At 36.6% G+C, this 22645-nt stretch overlaps 1 protein-coding gene and 1 pseudogene across 1 annotated transcript; both read left to right on the forward strand.

Moving 5' to 3' along the window:
* Positions 1-55: 55 nt before the first annotated feature.
* LOC137946748 (beta-galactosidase 17-like) lies at positions 56-8228 on the forward strand (annotated as a pseudogene).
* A 2761-nt stretch (positions 8229-10989) lies between these two features.
* On the forward strand, positions 10990-22621 carry LOC137945521 (beta-galactosidase 17). The gene is made up of 19 exons (XM_068791451.1): positions 10990-11232; positions 11362-11466; positions 11728-11923; positions 13005-13093; positions 13658-13738; positions 13897-13991; positions 14500-14570; positions 15174-15264; positions 15332-15449; positions 15536-15631; positions 15721-15769; positions 16192-16382; positions 16824-16895; positions 17122-17271; positions 17711-17761; positions 19585-19714; positions 21426-21571; positions 21666-21731; positions 22175-22621. The coding sequence occupies exons 1-19, from the start codon at positions 11068-11070 to the stop codon at positions 22262-22264; spliced, it is 2052 nt and encodes a 683-aa protein (XP_068647552.1). The 5' UTR covers positions 10990-11067; the 3' UTR covers positions 22265-22621.
* The last annotated feature ends 24 nt before the right edge of the window (positions 22622-22645 follow it).

Here is a 22645-nt window from a genome sequence, read left to right on the forward strand (position 1 = left end):
GTTTGTTGCTGATTATTCATGACTTGAACTGTGATGTTTGGAATTGTCTTATTGGATGTCTGTAATTGACTGCCAGACACATCAGATCCAAGGTGTGTAAATTTCTTTGCTGAAACTGAACTTATGAATCAGAAACCAATCTTATATATGCACATTAGGTCCTGATCCTTGTAAGCAGTGAACATTGATAAAAATCAAGTGACAGAGCTGGCTTGAAGAGGGTTCATAATGATGAATAATCTAGTTTGGTTGTGTGAAGTTGGGTCCAAGGCCCATCTCAAAATGACTAGCCAACTTAGGAAACCTCTTTCCCAACTAATAAACTCAAGATCTTTGTACTTACCAATCCATGTGAGACTATTCCTTAACACCTCCCTCACGTGTAGGCCCTATTTTGTGGCTCTACAAGTGGATAATTTAGGTATAGGCCACATATGAGTACCTGCTCTAATACCATGTGAAGTTGGGTTCAAGGCCCATCCCAAAATGACTAGCCAACTTAGGAAGCCCTTTTCCCAACTAATAAACTCAAGATCTTTGTACTCACTAATCTATGTGGGATTATTCCTTAACAGGTTGTGCTGACGATACTTGGGTATATGATTTGGAATTGCATTCTTTCAATAATGGTCACAGATAGAGACAAGATACCCTAAACGTTGGTAAAGCAGGTCCCAAGACCTCACATTAACAAACTCAAACATGCCATTAAGTCAAATGCCAATCCTTGTTGATTTTCAAGGACCTGAAGATGTTCACTATCTCTTTGGATTATGGGTTTCTTATGTTATCTTAATATCATTAGGAACATATCATGTTCTCAACATTTGAGTTTTTTCTAATGATTTTCAAAATTGACGATCAATCGTTTTGTGTATATATATTAATATATATATATATATTTATATATTGTGGTGATTACTCTCCTCAATAGAAATTTCAATGCTATCATACAGATCAAATATTTTGTTAGAAGAACTGCATGGTCGTTTTTAAGTTTTAAATGCTTGGTGATGCTTGGATTGCCAGAACATTATTGTGCTTCACCTGTTTACAAAATTTAATGCACGAATTATGCTGCATGATGTTGTTTATTGTTCATGTTTTAGAAGTTGACTTATATATGTATTTTTATGTTTATTTTATCTTAATGTGCTGAATTAATCCAAATTGTAGTTTTCTTGTATCAATGGCTATGCATCACTCCTAAGTCATGTGGCTTGGAATAGGTTGATTATATTTTACTGACTTCCCAGGTTGAAAGATGGTAGAGCGTGCTTCTTCCCAAGATAACCCCACTTCTATACAGCAATGGAGGTCCCATAGTTATGGTTCAGGTAGTGATAATAAATCTGCAACTGCACTCCAATTTTTTGCTGTCACAATTCACATATATCACAAAAATAAAATGAAGCAATTTTTTTTGGATGTGACAAAGTTCTGCTTTTAGTTCTATCTTTTAGTTTCTTATGTTAATTGAAAACTATAATGGCAGATCGAAAATGAGTATGGATCATATGGTGAAGACAAAAAATATCTTCAGCATCTTGTCACTTGGGCTAGAAATCTCCTTGGAGAAGATATAATTTTGTGAGCAATTCACTACCTTCATGTTCCTCCTTTCCCTAATCCTGTGTATTTCTGATAACCATCTACTCTGATCAAACTTAGAACAGCATCATTGCTATTTGTAATCATTCATATGTGCCCCTTTTCTATTTCCAAAAGAAGAACTCCGTTCACCTTCCTTGATTTGCTTTGTTATTATGAGATTATCTTGACATTGTTAAATGTTTTAGATGTTATGACACGTTATGCCTTTTCTTTCGAGAAAAGTTTACTTATTGGCGTTTTGTTACACAGTCTACTCCTGGTAGTATTCTTGTTATTCCGCTGTAACCAGCTGGATCTAAGTCTCCTCCACTTTAACTTGCCTAGTGCCCATGCCAGAATGCCTGATCACCCAACAGAATCATTTAGGAAATTATGATTGAACTTTGTTCTTTAGTTTCACACATTTGTCAAATAGTGTTTCTGTAAGCAATCCTGTCAGTGGCCAAGATCAACTTGAATGGGCCATGTCCAAATTGGTTGCAGGTATACCACAGATGGGGGGACTAGGGAAACACTTTGGAAAGGAACACTAAAAGGAGCTGATGTTTTTTCAGGTGAAGTTGTGAAAGATGATCATTAGATGTCAAAATTTACAAGTATTCGAAAAGGAAAATTTCTCATGAGCTTCATCCTGTTGCCAATGTTCTCATAGACATCTGTGTAAGTCAGTAATATGAACGGGTTCCAAGACTAGCTTAAGTAGTTTGGCTGTCCCTCTTTGATTTCCTTGGTTGTCTTAGTAATTTCATAGACTCTGTTTTAGTGATACCCTAGATTCTGTGGAAGAAAATAAAAAGATTGTGAAAAATTAGGTAAATTGGAAATAAAGGGGGGGAAAGGCCATAATACACTAGTTATTTAGAAGGACATTTATGGAGACTCTTTGAATTAAAGTTGATCATGGTAATGAAGGACACTACTGTAATGTCTGAACTTCATAGTTGAGGCCTTGAGGCTCTCTTTGGAATTGGCTCTATAAAAATGAGGTTTTATAATTTACTAAAACAAACATAAACCTTTAGTATCCATATCAATACTCTTCATGAGGTCCACAAGGCAAGGTAGTTGGCTAGGTGAGACTGTGTTGGCGATTTTATTGATTCAAATGCACTTTGGTTGTTACTTGTTGTTTGGTGAACTAATCTGTGGTGATTGTGCTCTAGCTCTTGACTTCTCAACTGGTGAGGATCCATGGTCTATATTTGAGTTACAAAAGGAATTTAATGCCCCTGGAAGATCACCTCCCCTATCTGTGTAAGTGTGAGTTAATTCTCTTTAATTTGGTAATTATTTGGCATCACTTGTTGGGCTTGTCTTTTCAGGGAATTCTACACAGATTGGCTTACGCATTGGGGAGAAAAGATTACAGAAACTAATGCTGCTTTTACCACCAAGGCACTGGAATCCATTCTATCAAAAAAGGGTTCTGTGGTGCTTTATGTACAGTCATCTTCACCCAATCCAACTTGAACGTGATTCACCTGTCCATTTGTCCTATTTAACAATGTTGTCTTTTGTGCTTTCAGATGGCACATGGTGGCACAAACTTTGGATTCTTTAGTGGTGCAAACACTGGTGAAAATGAATCCATGTACAAGCCTGATCTTACATCATATGATTATGTGAGAAGAGCTCCAAAAGCTTTTGTATAATCCTGTAAATCTAAACTCAAGTAAAATCTATTCTATAAACTCTCTCTTCATTCGTGCAGGATGCTCCAATTAAGGAATCTGGAGATGTAGATAATCCAAAGTTCAAAGGTATGTTACTCTTCTCTGTGCTTCCCTCTCTTTCTCTCTCTCTTCTCCCCTCTCTCCCAATTATCTGTTCAGTCATGCTTTAATAGCAAATTCTTCATATTATTGCTCTCATAAAAGTGGAATGGTCTATCTACGTGTGGTGTTTTGTATTGTTTTGGCTTTACTTCCACTATGAAGCATCTAACCAACGTGGTGGTTGTTCAACTTCATTATCCACAATTCTTTTCACTCCAGAGCTTTGTCATTGCAATTACTTATATGAAGTTATATATATATACCCCCCTGGTTCTTGTATTCTCATATTCTTATCGAAATTCATTTTTTCATGGGGTTCAAGAAAGGGAAAGTGATGCATCTTTTGCCACTACCCATGGTAATCTTCCTGTGAATTAATTGAAAATTTTTCAGCAATTCGGGCTGTTATACAGAGATATAGCCGGGTTTCTCTTCCTACAGTCCCTTCTGATAGTGAAAAAGGACAATATGGAGACCTTCAAGTACAGCAGATTATATCATTCTTTGAAGCACTCAATATCATTTCTGATCCCAAAGAAGTTATTGAAGCTGAAAATCCAACGAAAATGGAGTTTGTTGGTCAGGTATACTTGCTCGTTACATCAATTACTTATCAGTTTGAACAACACGTAATCGCTCAGGGTTGAGCAGGATGTAGCACACGAATTAGAGTCAAGGTTTATTTACATTTATTTCAGCACATCTCAACAGTTGGTTGGGATTTAACTCTCCACCTCGTCTTATCAATTTGTTTGGCTTATTTTACTGGCCTTGAATCAGTATATATGTGGATTTGACCTTTCATTTGAGAGAGGAACCACTCTGGCAGAGCCGCCCAAGCTTAGTAGCTCATGTCTGAGCCTTATCAGCTTTTTAACTCAGGCCTTGTCTTCAATACTTGTTTCACCAGCTAGGGTTGTTTAGTTTAACATATAAAATGGTGGGTTGTGTATACCCATAGCATAAATGAAATTCATGATGTGGTAAATGTACGTTGCCTAAGTGTGGCTTTTCTTTATTATTTCAGATGTTCGAATTTCTATTATACATGTCAGAGTATTCGACAAAAGAAAATGTTAGCATTCTTTCTATACCCAAGGTCATTGTTCTAGCATTCTTTACATGTCATTGACTTGTACCAGTAAACTTTGGTATGTGCTTTTAAACAATTTAGATGTTCTTTCTTCACTTTTGTCTCCTCTACGTAGGGGAAGCGACATGAATATCCTATCACTTTTTACAAAAACAGAGATAAAAGAAAGTGACCTAACTAAATATAGGAGGTGATATGACAACTAATTTTCTTTTATTGTCATATCTTGCAGGTCCATGACAGAGCTCAGGTTTTTATTTCTTGCATGTCAATTGATAGTGGAGCAATTCCAACTTTTATTGGTATTATTGAAAGATGGTCAAACAGAGAACTTACACTTCCTGATATTTAATGTGTTTCTAACACCAATTTGTTTGTTCTGGTATGTCCAGTTGAGGCTTCTTTTAAGTAATTTTTTTTATTCTCATTTGTTATTGTAAGAATGGAAATGAGAACTCAGTACAAAGTCATTAAGTAAATTTTTATTTTTATTTTTTTTGTTTGTGAACAATTGGCTTTTTTTTTTTTTTATATTGTAGTTGGCTTTTAATGCTTTGAAAAAGTACAATACTAGAAAAAGATTAAGCTACACTGGGAAGGGAGCCTCTGACCAGTACGGAAGGCCTAGAGACACCTTCTTTAGCTAATACATGTGAGATATGTTTGCCTCGAGGTGCCTTTTTTTTTTTTTTTTTTTTAAATTTGACTTTTATTGCTTGAGAAACTTAAAAAAAATAATGAATTTTTACAGCCAGATGATTTCAGACTAATCTTCATATATGCTAGTTGCACTGTTGAGGACTATTACAAAATTTTATTTTTTATTTTTGTAGGTCAAAAATTTAGGCCGTGTGAATTGTGGGCCATACGTGCATGACAGCAAGGTAGTCTTATAAAGCCAAATATATATTTTTTTTATGAAAGCATTTTATCAAATTATTTTGGTAGCTGAGGTTTGAAATTGAAGGCTAGATTACTCTCAGTATTTAAAAGGGTCAAGATATTGCTCATGTGGTCTTAAATTTCCTCTACTTGGTAGATGGTACATCTTCATCTCCTCAAACAGTGTTCTCTCTGTTCCCTGTGATCATGATGTTGGTCTTTTTACGTTTTCAACATGTAAAATTAACTTAGGCCTGCCATTATCTGTTATGTTTATAATCAAATACACCACTCTATTTTATAGTGAGATGTTTCTGTTTTTCCTTGTAAATGGATAAAGGATGTTATCCGACTTGGAAAGGAATTGATACTTTTACCCTAGATTGGTAATATCCGGATTCCATTTAGATGAGGTAGAATTCTAAAGTGAGAGTTGTTAGGCTTTTTACATAACTACCAAAAGGAAAAGGAATCATGCAAATAAGATATAAGTGGGCCAAGCGTTTATTGTCAGCAATAATTTCTGAGGCTTGCTGCAAATTCAGTAGGATTTTCAAATGAGAACCAATGGTTTGGACAACACATCTTATTTGTTAAGCAACATTTAAGAGGAAAGCATTTATGGCTCATTACCTGCATATCAACATCAGTTGGAAGTGTGATAATGGAGTAATTCACTCTATACTCTCACGGCCTAACACATTAGAAGCCCCACCCCAATTTCCAAGCTTGGTGATCAAAATGCATTGGCAGCTGAAATCTTCACATATGTGGTCACACTTCCACTCATTTTCCAGGTTGGATGCCTTTCCTTGAGGTTGACTAAAACAGAACTTTGACTGAAGCTCCTTTGGGACCCCTGGTTCAGCAGGTATTGGCAGCATAGTATGAGATTACAGAAATTCTGTCTGACTGGTTTTCTCAGCCCCAATAAGCATTTGTCACCTCCCACATGCAGAGCTCAGAGCTTTGGATGAAATTATATTGTGAAAGCTTCCATCAGCCTGTTATTGTAGAAGGTGACTCGGCCATTATCTCTTGGATGTCAAACAGAGCTCCTCCCCCAGTGCAGCTGGGCTAAATTTTTTATGAAGTCATTCATTTATACGGCTCCCTCTTCATCTCAGGATGTTCTCTGCTAGGCAAATGGCATTTTAGATTCATTAGCTGAAGAGGGTGTCTCTTGCCTCTGTATTGTTGTGTGGATTTTATTCCCCCTGGCTTCTGGTGGTTGAGTCGGTCTCTCCTTTTTCCTGGAACCTTGAGCCCCCACTCTCCTGACGTACCCTACATTATTCTTTAATGAAAAGAAATTTATAAATTAAAAAAAAAAAGTGGTCTTGCTGTCCCTTCCAATGAAAGGCAAAATGATGTTTTGGCTCCATTAGTAGCCTACCCTGGAAATGATGGAAATTCATTTCTAGTTCAACTGTCTTTCTAGGGAGTATTAGTTCCATTGGTTTCATAGAAATGCATACAGGTCTCCTCTCTTGGTTGTGGCAGTGGTAATCTTGTCAATGGCTATAGCTATGATGATTTTTGCTGCAGGCCTTGCTGTGGCTGCAATTAGTTGCAACTGTGTGAATAGGTGGCATGAGGTTGGAAAATAGGACATCTTCTTATAAAAGAAAATAAAATCATTTAATCTCAAGTCATATATTTCTAGAAAAAGGCAGCATAGAAGTTTTATAAATTGCAAATTTTGTGCCGACACATGACCAGGAAACCCATATTTAGCTTTCCAGAAAAACAGATTCCTCGATAGGGTAGCAGGCCTAAAATTAACAGTGTCTCGTCATTGGACTCTGATGCTGCTTTTTAATCATCTTATGTGACTCTTTTCCCCGTGTTTCCTTATTCTATCAATAATGTTTACAAGAGTCTTTTATGACAAATCCAAATCAACTTACAACAGGGTATCCTTTTCTTTCTTTCTTTCTTAGGGGATTTTGTCTACTGTTTCTGTGGATAATGCTGTTCTCAAGCACTGGAAGATGCTTCCGAGATCATTTCAGAATCTGACAAACCTTTTCAATGTAAATCCTATTCAGCAAGTTGCAGAATCCAGGGCAGGTACTATTGTTGTTACACTTCAGGATTTTAAAACACGTAAAGAATCAGAGTTTGCATAGCTTACAACTTACCATATTAAGCTCTGTGATCGAATGGACAAGATAATCTTAAAATTTTCCTGCAAAAGTTCAAAAAATTTAATAGTCAAGAAAATATTCAAAAAATTCTGCAATAATTCCAACTATTTCACTTATTTTGTTATCCAAATACTTTATTTGCATATCGGTTCCAATTTTCCATTAACATGGTGGGTAATTTACGCCCTTAAAGTGCAGATGGTTAAGTACCTATGTTTTACGCTCTTGACAGGCCGGTCTTTTGGGTAGTATTGGTAGTGTTTAACATTTGGTATCAGAGCCGACCCTTGGTCGTGAGTTCGAATCCCAGGGGAAGCGCTTTGCAGAAGGGGCGACCTATGTGAAGAGGGCGACCAGAGTGTGTTCTAACGCCAATGGACCGTTGTGATAACGCGAGGGGGCGACCTGAGTGGGTTATCGCGGGTGAGCCGCCGTGGGCGTCGGCTCGCGAAGGGGGGGTGTGATGTTATGGGCGTTCCGGTGATTATCCGGGTGGTTAAGTACCTATGTCTTTCGTTCCTAATAGGTCGGTTTTTTGGGTAGTATTCGCTAGGTGCTTAACAGTTGCCTAGTGACTTTTTGATAGTCTCCCCTTCTTATGGCTCTTTCCTCATTAGTTTCTGGTATTTTCATCTATCACGACTATTTCTCAATCTCAAAAAGAGTTTTGTATATTTATGGTGTTGATTATTGCTCTACTCAATGTTATTGTTAAAATACAAATTCATGGATATTTTGGTCATTTTTATATTTTTTACATTGTATTTTTCCTTTTATAATATGGCCATTTGTTATAGAATGTCGTATTTTATCTCTTGTTAAATTTTTATTCAATTTAGATATGTATTTTAGAAGATATGTAATTTTAAGTATTGAAGAACATTTTTTGTCTTTATATAAAATTTCACTTAAAACCCTGATTATAAAGAAGTTGGAAGGGTTTTTCTTACTTGGATTCAAAGTCAGCAAATTTGCTCTTCTTTTGAACTTCTTTTTCCCCTTCTATTTATTCTCCAAATCACATATTTTTTTCAGTTGACATGACAAATTGACCAATTCTGTGAACCCAGATCAACTGTCTAACCTCCAATTGACTAGGAAGTGGTGGTGTCACATGATATCATTAATAAAGAATATATATATATATATATTGATGAAAGGTGATTTATTAAGAGAGATAACACAAAAATACAGCCTCAAGGGAGCAGAGCATGAGATTGAAGGGAAACTCCCTAGTTGTCAAGAACATCAGCAATAGAATTAATAGATCTCGGGATACAAGACGTCAAATGCATGTTATTGTTCAGTGTGTTTTACTTAATATTTCAGAAAATACATCTACTTGTATCCACACCTATACTTCTTGCACCCCCATCCTCCTCCCTCTGCTGCACGCAAACAAGCTTGTTCATATTTTGCCTGTAGTCAGTTTTTTTTTTTTTGATAAATTCATGATCTCACACCTCTTTTTCCATATTTTTACATTGAGGGCTATGATTGTGTTTTTTTTTTCTTTGTTCTATTTTTTGTTAGTGGTCTTAAGGGGTCAAAGAAAGGCGGCGTGCAACCCAATCTAATTGGTTAAACTCCATAAGTAAAGAATTTAAAGAAAGAAATATTAAACAAGAACAAGTTCAGAATAAAATTCAAAAGCACATTGCATCACAGTCAAAATACGGAGGATTTGGATCTAAATCATGGCTTCCCAGTGCCGACCAGTTTCTCTTTTTTCCTCGTTCTGAGATGACAGACACGAACAAAAAGACCGAAAAATGGGTGAGTTGGGTTTGCTCTTCTCAGGCCAAAGACAAGTGTAGAGATGACCAGATTCCATCAATTCTAATCTCTGACACATGTCTGATCTTCAAATTTCAACGGAAATTCCATTTGCACTAAAATGATAAACGATTCGTAATCGTTATCTGGAACAGTAGAGGCGGCACCTCACCACAAGCACAACTTGTTGAACGGAACTATTATTAAATCAAAATTTCTATGTCACAAATGGATGTCAAAGTCTTCAACGATCATGGGTTTCTGTAATCATGCCGAGTAAGATCGAGTTAGCATCGTCTCTTCCCTATATAAGCAGCATCTTCTTTGATTTCAGTTTCTCAAGTCTCACCTAGAAAACCCGACGGAAGCAGTTGTAGAACTGTCGGAAGGGGAGAAGATGAAGGCGAAGAAAGGATGGTTAGCTGTGGCAGTTGGATTGGAAGATGGAGACAGAAGAAACCAGAGGTTCACGATTCCCATATCGTACCTGTATCGCCCTCAGTTCGGGGAGTTGCTAGAGAAGGCGCAGGAAGTTTTTGGATTTCCAGCGGAGGGGCCGTTGAGGTTGCCATGCTCAATAGAGGATTTTGTTTATCTCAGATGGGTGATTGAGAGCGAAGAAAAGAATGAACAACAGAGTCATCATTACAATCTTCCCATTCCTCTTCTGTTGAAGAAAGCTGTAACTTGAACAGCTTTTCCTTTTTTTTTTTTTTGTCGTCTTTCCTCTGTTTTCACCCACCATTTCCATGGCTGTTATGGAGAAGAAAAAATAGTTGAAACTTGAAATTTAATCTATCTATTATGTTTACAAGATACCTCTGAAAAAAATTGCATCTCTCAGTTTCATCATTTTATGTTTTGGTTAGTTTCTGTAACTTGAGGATGAGAATGATGACAAAAACCATGCCTGATATGAAGAAGAAAATCACAATATACCATGATCTGCTCTTTCTTCTGGGTTTCAGCTTAATGACAGGTTGAGTAAGAATTTAAAATTGTTTCACAGTAGCACCTTAATAGTTACCAATTCTGAGTTTAATCGAACTGCCGATCTAAGCCGTAGTGCATTGTAGTCTTCTTTGTAATGTTAAGAAGAACATGGTAAGGGTAGTGCATTGTTACTAAAATTCAATAAAATACTGACAGAAACAGGCATTCAGTGAGAGAAAAATCGAAGCTGAAATGGGGAAGAAAGAAAGGATTTGAGACGATGAGAGGATTCAAGGCACAACAACACAACCTATTCACTTTCCCTCGTTTTACATAGGATTGAGTGAATATATTTCCTTTCACTTTCCGGACATTAATGATTTTGGGTAAGTGAGAATGAATTTAAATTCACTTTCACTTTCTCTAAGTGACAAAGAACTAGAGAGGCAATTTCATTCGGCAAGGGATGCTGACGGCTGCTGTGGAATTCACTCAAACGAACATCATTTGATGAATGGCTTCACCTCGCCCTCTCCCTTCGTTTCAGCGCTGTACCGGACATTGGCTCGAGGCACACCAGGACAGAACTCGGTTCGGCCGAACCTGGTTCAACCGGCCACTTATATGTTTTAATTCATTTTTATTTTTTAAATTTTTTACGGAGACTGGCAGATACGGTCGATACGTGTATCGTATACGTATCGGTTGCTACGACCATGTTAACATTTTGCCACTTCGGTGGGCTTCATTTTTCCAATCAGACACTCTGCTGGCGATCGTCGAAACACGAATCGGCGTCGCCGTGAGCCCTGAATCGTCTTAGCATGTATCAGTGTCGCCGGACATGAGCTACCGGCGTTCGAGTCTCGAGAGGTGGATGCGCTGGATGATGAGTCGCAGATTCTTCTTCCTTCTTCTCTCTGTCGTCGCTCTCGGAGCCTTTTTCCCTGCATTTGCGCCTCTTCCCGCGCTCTCTTCATTCGCTTCCACTCCCCGCCGCGACTTCACTGTGAGCCATTTTGGTCTTTATCTGCTCGAATAGCGTCTGTGAAGTTTCTACTAGTTTCGTTTACTTCTACAAAACGATTGTACTTTTTCCTTTTCAATTGATGAGCGCAGAGATGCTTGTTTTTGCCAGAGTGACGCTCCTCGGTTCGAGATTTATGATGACGAGTTCTGGAAAGATGGTCAACCGTTCCAGATTATTGGTGGAGATTTGCACTATTTCCGGGTTCTTCCCCAGGTACTCCGGAGACTTCTTCTGTCCGTTTATTACCCTAGGACCTTCATGTGAACTGATGTCGAACCCTCTGCCTTACTAATCACATAATCAGGGAATCTTCTATAAGCAACCGTATTAATTTGATCAAAATAAGCAAGTAATCATTTTCACCGTACAACATTTGTCTTGAGGTTTTCTTGCCGATGAGTTTAATCTGACAGCACTGTCACTTGATAAAGGCTAGTATTTGTCTTACTTATTTTTTCTTTTCTGTCGAAGCAGTATTGGGAAGATAGACTTTTACGAGCGAAAGCACTGGGTTTGAATGCCATTCAAACTTATGTGCCTTGGAATCTGCACGAACCAAAACGTGGAGAATGGGTGTTCGAGGGTATTTCAGATTTAGAATCCTTCCTCAAACTTGCTCAAAAGTTAGGGTTTCTGGTGATGCTTCGTCCAGGGCCGTACATATGTGCGGGTAAGAGAAATCAATTATGGTTTCTTTCTAATTGAACGGCAGTACTGATTGACTGTGAAATTCAGTAGGCTTATCTTGTTTAATACTGTGTGATTTCTTAATACTGCTTTGTGAAATTCACCGGCTGATCTTGGTTGACTGCAAGCACAGTTACTCTTATTAGGAGTTCGATATTTTATGGTATGGTATTGAACCAAAAGAAAAAGAAGAAATGTTTACTAGGTTTATATAAAATGATGCGACTCTGTGCACCTATTCAAGTTCAAAAATCAATTGCAAGTGCTTTTCTCATGTTACATGAAATCAACTTGGCTAACTAAATTCAATATTCATGTAAATAAATTTAGAATCAAACATAATGAGTCAAATTTATTGAAGCATATAAAGCAGACAGTTCAGGCTTTTTATTTCAGTTCTCTTTTTATTATGATTTGAAAACATTTTATAACAGTTTCTCAAGAGCACAAAAATGATGGGTTGGAAGTTTGTCTCCTGTAAATAAAAAAAAAAGAAAGAAAGAAACAGAGTCACTTATTTTGCAATGAAAATGTCTCTCTTTCCTCTAAAACTGGCCAGATAGTGCAAGCTTGACCTATCAGCTAACTTTTTAATATGTGGTAACTATTAACAATCAACTGACAGAATAAAATCAAAGGAAATATTTGGAGCTTCTTCTGCTTTATAAAATCATCTATTCTGTCAACATGTAGGTCAGTGGGACAGCTTCTCTCTTCTGCATGTAGCATGTCCATAACCCACTCCCACAATAATGAACCCTCGGTACCCTCAGTAAGACCCTATAAAGTGAGTCATGCAGAAGAAATAACCTATACATTAAAGACACACACAATAGCAGGAGATTAGTACTCGCTGCATCCCAAATTGCCTGTCAACAATTGCTGTCGTTTTGAGTGTCCTTTGCATGTAATGTCAAAACTGGTATGGCAATTGCATGTCATAAATTGGTTGTCTGATTATTAGACTGAATGAAGCTATGGCAATTCAACATTGTTCCGTTAATCATATTTTTGTGGGACTTTTCTTTACTTGTTTTCTCTGTTGATGTGCGATATGGTTGCAGAATGGGATTTTGGAGGTTTCCCTGCCTGGTTACTTGCTGTGGAACCAGCTATGACTCTCAGATCATCAGATCCTTCTTTCCTTAACTTGGTAAGGATTTTGTAAGCATGACATGGAGTGATTCATTGCTGATGTTCATGTGTTAAAATCGATTTGTTTAGAGAAGCTTCTGTTTTTTATTTTTTGAGTTTGAAATAAGTTGATGATTTCACTCAGTAATTTAACAGGCATAGACAGAATAGTCTCTTTTGTCTTGATATTTAATTTCACTATTTCGGTCAATTTCATTATTATCATTCTTGTAGTAGTAATAGTGATAATAAGAATGGCAGTTCAAATAATTTCGTAGCAAAAAAAATTAATGATGGAGATTATTATCCCTAATGTAAAAATTCCCCTAAATGGATGCCTCAGATTTCAGTCAACTAAAGGAGCACTTCTGCACCGCAGATAAGGTTGGCATGCACGAATTATGCTGCATGATGTTGTTTATTGTTCATGTTTTAGAAGTTGACTTATATATGTATTTTTATGTTTTTTTTATCTTAATGTGCTGAATTAATCCAAATTGTAGTTTTCTTGTATCAATGGCTATGCATCACTCCTAAGTCATGTGGCTTGGAATAGGTTGATTATATTTTACTGACTTCCCAGGTTGAAAGATGGTGGGGCGTGCTTCTTCCCAAGATAACCCCACTTCTATACGGCAATGGAGGTCCCATAGTTATGGTTCAGGTAGTGATAATAAATCTGCAACTGCACTCCAATTTTTTGCTGTCACAATTCACATATATCACAAAAATAAAATGAAGCAATTTTTTTTGGATGTGACAAAGTTCTGCTTTTAGTTCTATCTTTTAGTTTCTTATGTTAATTGAAAACTATAATGGCAGATCGAAAATGAGTATGGATCATATGGTGAAGACAAAAAATATCTTCAGCATCTTGTCACTTTGGCTAGAAAACTCCTTGGAGAAGATATAATTTTGTGAGCAATTCACTACCTTCATGTTCCTCCTTTCCCTAATCCTGTGTATTTCTGATAACCATCTACTCTGACCTAACTTAGAACAGCATCATTGCTATTTGTAATCATTCATATGTGCCCCTTTTCTATTTCCAAAAGAAGAACTCTGTTCACCTTCCTTGATTTGCTTTGTTATTATGAGATTATCTTGACATTGTTAAATGTTTTAGATGTTATGGCACGTTATGCCTTTTCTTTCAAGAAAAGTTTACTTATTGACGTTTTGTTACACAGTCTACTCCTGGTAGTATTCTTGTTATTCCACTGTAACCAGCTGGATCTAAGTCTCTTCCACTTTAACTTGCCTAGTGCCCATGCCAGAAATGCCTGATCGCCCAACAGAATCATTTAGGGAGTTATGATTGAACTTTGTTCTTTAGTCTCAAACATTTGTCAAATAGTGTTTCTGTAAGCAATCCTGTCAGTGGCCAAGATCAACTTGAATGGGCAATGTCCAAATTGGTTGCAGGTATACCACAGATGGGGGGACTAGGGAAACACTTCGGAAAGGAACACTAAAAGGAGCTGATGTTTTTTCAGGTGAAGTTGCGAAAGATGATCATTAGATGTCAAAATTTACAAGTATTTGAAAAGGAAAATTTCTCATGAGCTTCATCCTGTTGCCAATGTTCTCATAGACATCTGTGCAAGTCAGTAATATGAACGTGTTCCAAGACTAGCTTAAGTAGTTTGGCTGTCCCTCTTTGATTTCCTTGGTTGTCTTAGTAATATCATAGATTCTGTTTTAGTGATACCCTAGATTCTGTGGAAGAAAATAAAAAGATTGTGAAAAATTAGGTAAATTGGAAAAAAAAGGGAAAGGCCATAATACACTAGTTATTTAGAAGGACATTTATGGAGACTCTTTGAATTAAAGTTGATCATGGTAATGAAGAACACTACTGTTATGTCTGAACTTCATAGTTGAGGCCTTGAGGCTCTCTTTGGAATTGACTCTATAAAAATGAGGTTTTATAATTTACTAAAACAAACATAAACCTTTAGTATCCATATCAATACTCTTCATGAGGTCCACAAGGCAAGGTAGTTGGCTAAGACTGTGTTGGCGATTTTATTGATTCAAATGCACTTTGGTTATTAACTTGTTGTTTGGTGAACTAATCTGTGATGATTGTGTTCTAGCTGTTGACTTCTCAACTGGTGAGGATCCATGGTCTATATTTGAGTTACAAAAGGAATTTAATGCCCCTGGAAGATCACCTCCCCTATCTGCGTAAGTGTGAGTTAATTCTCTTTAATTTGGTAATTATTTGGCATCACTTGTTGGGCTTGTTTTTCAGGGAATTCTACACAGGTTGGCTTACGCATTGGGGAGAAAAGATTGCAGAAACTAATGCTGCTTTTACCGCCAAGGCACTGGAATCCATTCTATCAAAAAAGGGTTCTGCGGTGCTTTATGTACAGTCATCTTCACCCAATCCAACTTGGACGTGATTCACCTGTCCATTTGTCCTATTTAATAATGTTGTCATTTGTGCTTTCAGATGGCACATGGTGGCACAAACTTTGGATTCTTTAGTGGTGCAAACACAGGTGAAAATGAATCCATGTACAAGCCTGATCTTACATCATATGATTATGTGAGAAGAGCTCCAAAAGTTTTTGTATAATCCTGTAAATCTAAACTCAATTAAAATCTATCCTATAAACTCTCTCTTCATTCATGCAGGATGCTCCAATTAAGGAATCTGGAGATGTAGATAATCCAAAGTTCAAAGGTATGTTATTACTCTTCTCTGTGCTTCCATCTCTTCCTCTCTCTCTTCTCCCCTCTCTCCCAATTATCTGTTCAGTCATGCTTTAATAGCAAGTTCTTCATGTTTATTGCTCTCATAAAAGTGGAATGGTCCATCTACGTGTGGTGTTTTGTATTGTTCTGGCTTTACTTCCACTATGAAGCATCTAACCAACGTGGTGGTTGTGCAACTTCTTTATCCACAGTTTTTTATACTCAAGAGCATTGTCATTGCAATTACTTATATGAATTTATAATACTGATACCTTCCTGGTTCTTGTATTCTCATGTTCTTATCCAAATTCATTTTTTCATGGGGTTCAAGAAAGGGAAAGTGATGCATCTGATGCATCTTTTGCCACTACCCATGGTAATCTTCCTGTGAATTAATTGAAAATTTTTCAGCAATTCGGGCTGTTATACAGAGATATAGCCGGGTTTCTCTTCCTTCAGTCCCTTCTGATAGTGAAAAAGGACAATATGGAGACCTTAAAGTACAGCAGATTATATCATTCTTTGAAGTACTCAACATCATTTCTGATCCCAAAGAAGTTATTGAAGCTGAAAATCCAATGAAAATGGAGTTTTTTGGTCAGGTATACTTGCTCGTTACATCTATTACTTATCAGTTTGAACAACACGTAATCGCTCAGGGTTGAGCAGGATGTAACACACGAATCAGAGTCAAGGTTTCTTTACATTTATTTCAGCACATCTCAACAGTTGGTGGGGATTTAACTCTCCACCTCGTCTTATCAATTTGTTAGGCTTATTTTACTGGCCTAGAATCAGTATATATGTGGATTTGACCTTTCATTTGAGAGAGGAACCACTCTGGTAAAGCCGCCCAAGCTTAGTAGCTCATGTCTGAGCCTTATCAGCTTTTTAAGTCAGGCCTTGTCTTCAATACTTGTTTCACTAGCTAGGGTTGTTTAGTCTAACATATAAAATGGTGGGTTGTGTACCCATAGCATAAAATAAATTCATGATGTGGTAAATGTACGTTGCCTAAGAGTGGCTTTTCTTTATTATTTCAGATGTTCGGATTTCTATTATACATGTCAGAGTATTCGGCAAAAGAAAATGTTAGCATTCTTTCTATACCCAAGGTAATTATTCTACCATTCTTTACATGTCATTGACTTGTACCAGTAAACCTTGGCATGTGCTTGTAAACAATTTAGATGTTCTTTCTTCACGTTTGTTTCCTCTACATAGGGGAAGCGACATGAATATCCTATCACTTTTTACAAAAACAGAGACAAAAGAAAGTGACCTAATTAAGTATAGGAGGTGAGATGACAACTAATTTTCTTTCATTGTCATATCTTGTAGGTCCATGACAGAGCTCAGGTTTTTATTTCTTGCATGTCAGTTGATAGTGGAGCAATTCCAACTTTTATTGGTATTATTGAAAGATGGTCAAACAGAGAACTTACACTTCCTGATATTAAATGTGTTTCTAACACCAATTTGTTTGTTCTGGTATGTCCAGTTGAGGCTTCTTTTAAGTAATTTTTTTTTCTCATTTGTTATTGTAAGAATGTAAATGAGAACTCAGTGCAAAGTCATTAAGTACATTTTGATTTATTTTATTTTTGTGAACAATTGGCTTTTTTTTTCTTTTTTTTTAATATGGTAGTTGGCTTTTAATGCTTTGAAAAAGTACAATACTAGAAAAAGATTAAGCTACAATGGGAAGGGAGCCTCTGACCAGTAGGGAAGGCCTAGAGACACCTTCTTTAGCTAATACATGTGAGATATGTTTGCCTAGAGATCCCTTGTTTTTGAAAATTTGACTTTTATTGCTTGAGAAGCTTAAACAAATAAAGAATTTTTACAGCTAGACGATTTCAGACTGATCTCATATATGCCAGTTGCAGTGTTGAGGACTATTACAAAATTTTCTGTCTTATTTTTGTAGGTCGAAAACTTAGGCCGTGTGAATTATGGGTCATACTTGCATGACAGCAAGGTAATCTTATACTGCCAAATATATATATTTTTTTTATGAAAGCATTTTATCAAATTATTTTGGTAGCTGAGGTTTGAAATTGAAGGCTAGATTACTCTCAGTATTTAAAAGGGGTCAAGATATTGCTCATTAACTTAGGCCTGCCATTATCTGTTATGTTTATAATCAAATACATCTCTATTTTATAGTGAGATGTTTCTGTTTTTCCTTGTAAATGGATAAAGGATGTTATCCAACTTGGAAAGGAATTGATACTTTTACCCTAGATTGGTAATATCTGGATTCCATTTAGATGAGGTAGAATTCTAAAGTGAGAGTTGTTAGGCTTCTTACATAACTACCAGAAGGAAAAGGAATCATGCAAATAAGATATAAGTGGGCCAAGCTTTTATTGTCAGCAATAATTTCTGAGGCTTGCTGCAAATTCAGTAGGATTTTCAAATGAGAACCAATGGTTTGGACAACGCATCTTATTTGTTAAGCAACATTTAAGAGGAAAGCATTTATGGCTCATTACCTGCATATCTACATCAGTTGGTAGTGTGATAATGGAGTAATTTACTCTATACTCTCACGGCCTAACAAATTAGAAGCCCCGCCCCAATTTCCAAGCTTGGTGATCAAAATGCATTGGCAGCTGAAATCTTCTGTGGTCACACTTCCACTCATTTTCCAGCTTGGATGCCTTTCCTTGAGGCTGGCTAAAACAGAACTTTGACTGAAGCTCCTTTGGGACCCCTGGTTCAGCAGGTATTGGCAGCATAGTTTGAGATTACAGAAATTGTGTCTGACTGGTTTTCTCAGCCCCAATAAGCATTTGTCACCTCCCACATGCAGAGCTCAGAGCTTTGGATGAAATTATATTGTGAAAGCTTCCATCAACCTGTTATTGTAGAAGGTGACTCGGCCATTATCTCTTGGATGTCAAACAGAGCTCCTCCCCCAGTGCAGCTGGGCTAAATTTTTTTATGAAACCATCCATTTATACGGCTCCCTCTTCATCTCAGGATGTTCTCTGCTAGGCAAATGGCATTTTAGATTCATTAGCTGAAGAGGGTGTCTCTTGCATCTGTATTGTTGTGTGGATTTTATTCCCCCTGATTTGTAGGGGTTGAGTCGGCCTCTCCTTTTTCCTGGAACCTTGAGCCCCCACTCTCCTGACGTACCCTACATTATTCTTTAATGAAAAGAAATTTATAAATTAAAAAAATAAAGTGGTCTTGCTGTCCCTTCCAATGAAAGGCAAAATGATGTTTTGGCTCCATTAGTAGCCTACCCTGGAAATGATGGAAATTTATTTCTAGTTTAACTTCCTTTCTAGGGAGTATTAGTTCCATTGGTTTCATAGAAAAGCATATAGGTCTCCTCTCTTGGTTGTGCCAGTGGCAATCTTGTCAATGGCTATAGCTATGATGATTTTTGCTGCAGGCCTTGCTGTGGCTGCAATTAGTTGCAACTGTGTGAGTAGGTGGCATGAGGTAGGAAAATAGGACATCTTCTTATAAAAGAAAATAAAATCATTTAATCTCAAGTCATATATTTCTAGAAAAAGGCAGCATAGAAGTTTTATAAATTGCAAATTCTGTGCCGACACATGACCAGGAAACCCATATTTAGCTTTCCAGAAAAACAGATTCCTCGATAGGATAGCAGGCCTAAAATTAACAGTGTCTCATCATTGGACTCTGATGCTGCTTTTTAATCATCGTATGTGACTCTTTTCCCCATGTTTCCTTATTCTATCAATAATGTTTACAAGAGTCCTTTATGACAAATCCAAATCAACTTACAACAGGGTATCCTTTTCTTTCTTTCTTTCTTAGGGGATTTTGTCTACTGTTTCTGTGGATAATGCTGTTCTCAAGCACTGGAAGATGCTTCCGATATCATTTCAGAATCTGACTAACCTTTTCAACGTAAATCCTATTCAGCAAGTTGCAGAATCCAGGGCAGGTACTATTGTTGTTACACTTCAGGATTTTAAAACACATAAAGAATCAGAGTTTGCATAGCTTACAACTTACAATATTAAGCTCTGTGATCAAGTGGACAAGATAATCTTAAAATTTTCCTGCAAAAGTTCAAAAAAATTAATAGTGAAGAAAATATTAAAAAAATTCTGCAATAATTCCAACAATTTCACTTATTTTGTTATCCAAATACTTTATTTGCATATAGGTTCCATTTAGAGGGTATGGACTTGGGTTATGAACTCAAGATTTTTTTTTTGAATGCTGAGATGTCACATGTTCTACTGATATTTGCTTCCTCCTCGTGTTAATTTGGTTGTTTTTCATTTGATAAGATGTGGGAATTGGTGATTTTTATTGAAAAGTAATTTCATGTTACACGTTGAAACAGATTATTTCTTCACTATTATGCGTCTACCATAATTATAGTTTCTAATAGCTATTTTAAATTAAAATGTGTTTGGTGTGACAGATGACATAATAATCATGTGCATAAGATGGGAGTGTTTATGCTAAAGTATACCGTAAATTGTCCTAGTATATGGTATGCCAATGATCCGGAAATGGGATTTTTCGCTGTGTGAGCTTCTCTGATGATGCTTCTGACGGGTGATATCAAATAATTTGGGTTAGGGTTCTCACAATTATTTTAAAAAAGAGTGTGTATACCATTGTTAGTCAAATTTATGAGAAAAAAGTTGTTGAGCTTGCTTTTTTCTTGAACTTGATATATCCCTAGGTGATGAAAAGAACTCTCGTTCTATAAGCATAATTGTAAAAATAAATGATACATAACTTGCTTTTAAAAATGTTTTATGTAGGTGCAGTATTAAGGTCCGGTCTAAAATTATCAGGATCTTAAACCATGGAGCACTGAAAGGAGATGCAAATGTGTATCCTATATGCATAATCTTGGGTTCGTTAAATAGTTATATATTTATCAAAACTAGCATCATTATCCCTAACCGTAAACAGATATATAAACACTAGAGTTTTATATTACAAAGACACAAATGCTCTCAGCTTTCAAATTTCCAACAAAATTTTCCCAATAATGTGAGATGATCTTTCACTGACCATTAGCGAAATAAAAAATATAAGGTCAAAGCCATAATAAGAAAACTTCCTGATTCTTTTTATAAAATGAGCCAATTGATTTTATCTCTTCTAATTGGTACTTCACATTTTTTTCTGAAGTTGAGCACTTGTGCAGAACTTCAACCATCATGTGGGTTGAAAAACCTAGGAGCTCCAATCTCTCTGTTGATTGCCTGGCTTGGAATGGTGTTTCCTAGAAGCATCTTGCTTTATTTTCAGCTTTTGTTGGTTTGTTGTTCGTTTCCTCCTTCAGAAACTCTTTTATTGCTTCCCTCTATTGATTTTTTCTTCTCATGGTGTTTTAAAAGAAGTAGAGTGTGTATTTTGATAAAGTAAAAATGCAAACTTGCAACAAAAAGGTGTGAAATTTGAATGAAGGGTTATGATTCTTCACATGTAAATTGTGATTTTCTCTCTTCTCCTCTCTCCAATTTTCCATTAACATGGTGGGTAATTACGCCCTTAAAGTGCAGATGGCAATTTTCTTTAACAAATGAACTCGAAACAGACGATTTGTGTCTTTAGTGATGGTTGTTATGATTGAGTTGCATTTGCTATTCAAAAGGAAAGAGATTAAATTGCCTTTTCCTTTTCAGAGATACGTAGACAAGGGCCACAGTTCTGTATGGGTCAATTCACCATAGATCCAACAGACCAAGTCAAAGATACATTCTTGTCATTTCGTGGATGGAGCAAAGGAATTGCCTTTGTCAACAATTTCAATGTTGGAAGATTCTGGCCAGTAAGATCAACATACATAAACCTCATTACTTTTTCTTTAACCTTGTTCACTTGTCTGTGTACTTACGATACCTGTTACCCTGGGATGTTTGCAGTCGTTTGGTCCACAATGTGACCTTTATATTCCTGCTCCAATTCTTCATCACGGAGAAAACGTTGTGGTATGATATAGCCTCTGGGAATTCAATCTATAATTATCTGCTCTTCTTTCTGTTAATCTTCTTTTCTTATAAATATGATAAGTTGACACCTTACAAGAAAAGAAGAAAGTGATGAGGAAAATCGGGAGGAAAGTCGGAACTAAAGAAAATCCTACTTTGTTCAGTTCCGTTATTGATTTCAGGAAATATACGTAGGAGTCCTGTATTTAAATCCTGTATGTTGACTATGATCCTATACCATTGTTGGCTTTTTCTTGTCTGATTTATTCACTGTTTATTTGAGTTTCAGATGGCATATGTAAGTTATTAAGGCCCTTAAGTTATTGTAGACAAGCTCCATTTTATATGGAATCAGTTGGTTTAAGGTCCTCGAGCATGGAAATTTCTTGTGTTTGCCTCTTTATAGTACAAACTTTCAACGGACTAATTTCTTTTTGTTGTAGGTTGTGCTAGAATTGGATGATCCACACCCTGAGCTGACACTTGAATTTGTTGACAAACGAGATTTCACTTGTGGGGCGAAACTGCATTAGGGAGCATTTCTTTCTCATCAAATACCACACGAAGGCGAAACCTGCTTTGCCGCTGTCTTAGATCGCGAGGAGATTCAGTTTCAGGTTATGTCATTGCGTTGACCGAAGGCGAAGAAGAAGAAGAAGCAAAAAATCCTCGAACACACTCAACAAACCTTGTTGTGACTCAGAGACAAAAGTGGTCGGACGTCTTTAGTCGCTATTGTTCTTGTTTTACGAGTTTTGTAAAAACAGGTAATGAGCAAGGCTTTTTGCCTCTCTTGTACTACTTTTTGTGTTTTTCTTTACATGGTTATTTACCTAATTATGCATTATTTAAATGGATAAAACTGGTAATTGTTAAACTAATTCGAGAACATCTGAAATATGTCTACACTTGTT

The sequence above is a fragment of the Aristolochia californica genome, unplaced genomic scaffold, assembly GCF_029961685.1.
Source record: "Aristolochia californica isolate CCGP_79_NKW_82.1479 unplaced genomic scaffold, dmAriCali1.0.hap1 SCAF_12, whole genome shotgun sequence".
NCBI lineage: Eukaryota > Viridiplantae > Streptophyta > Magnoliopsida > Piperales > Aristolochiaceae > Aristolochia > Aristolochia californica.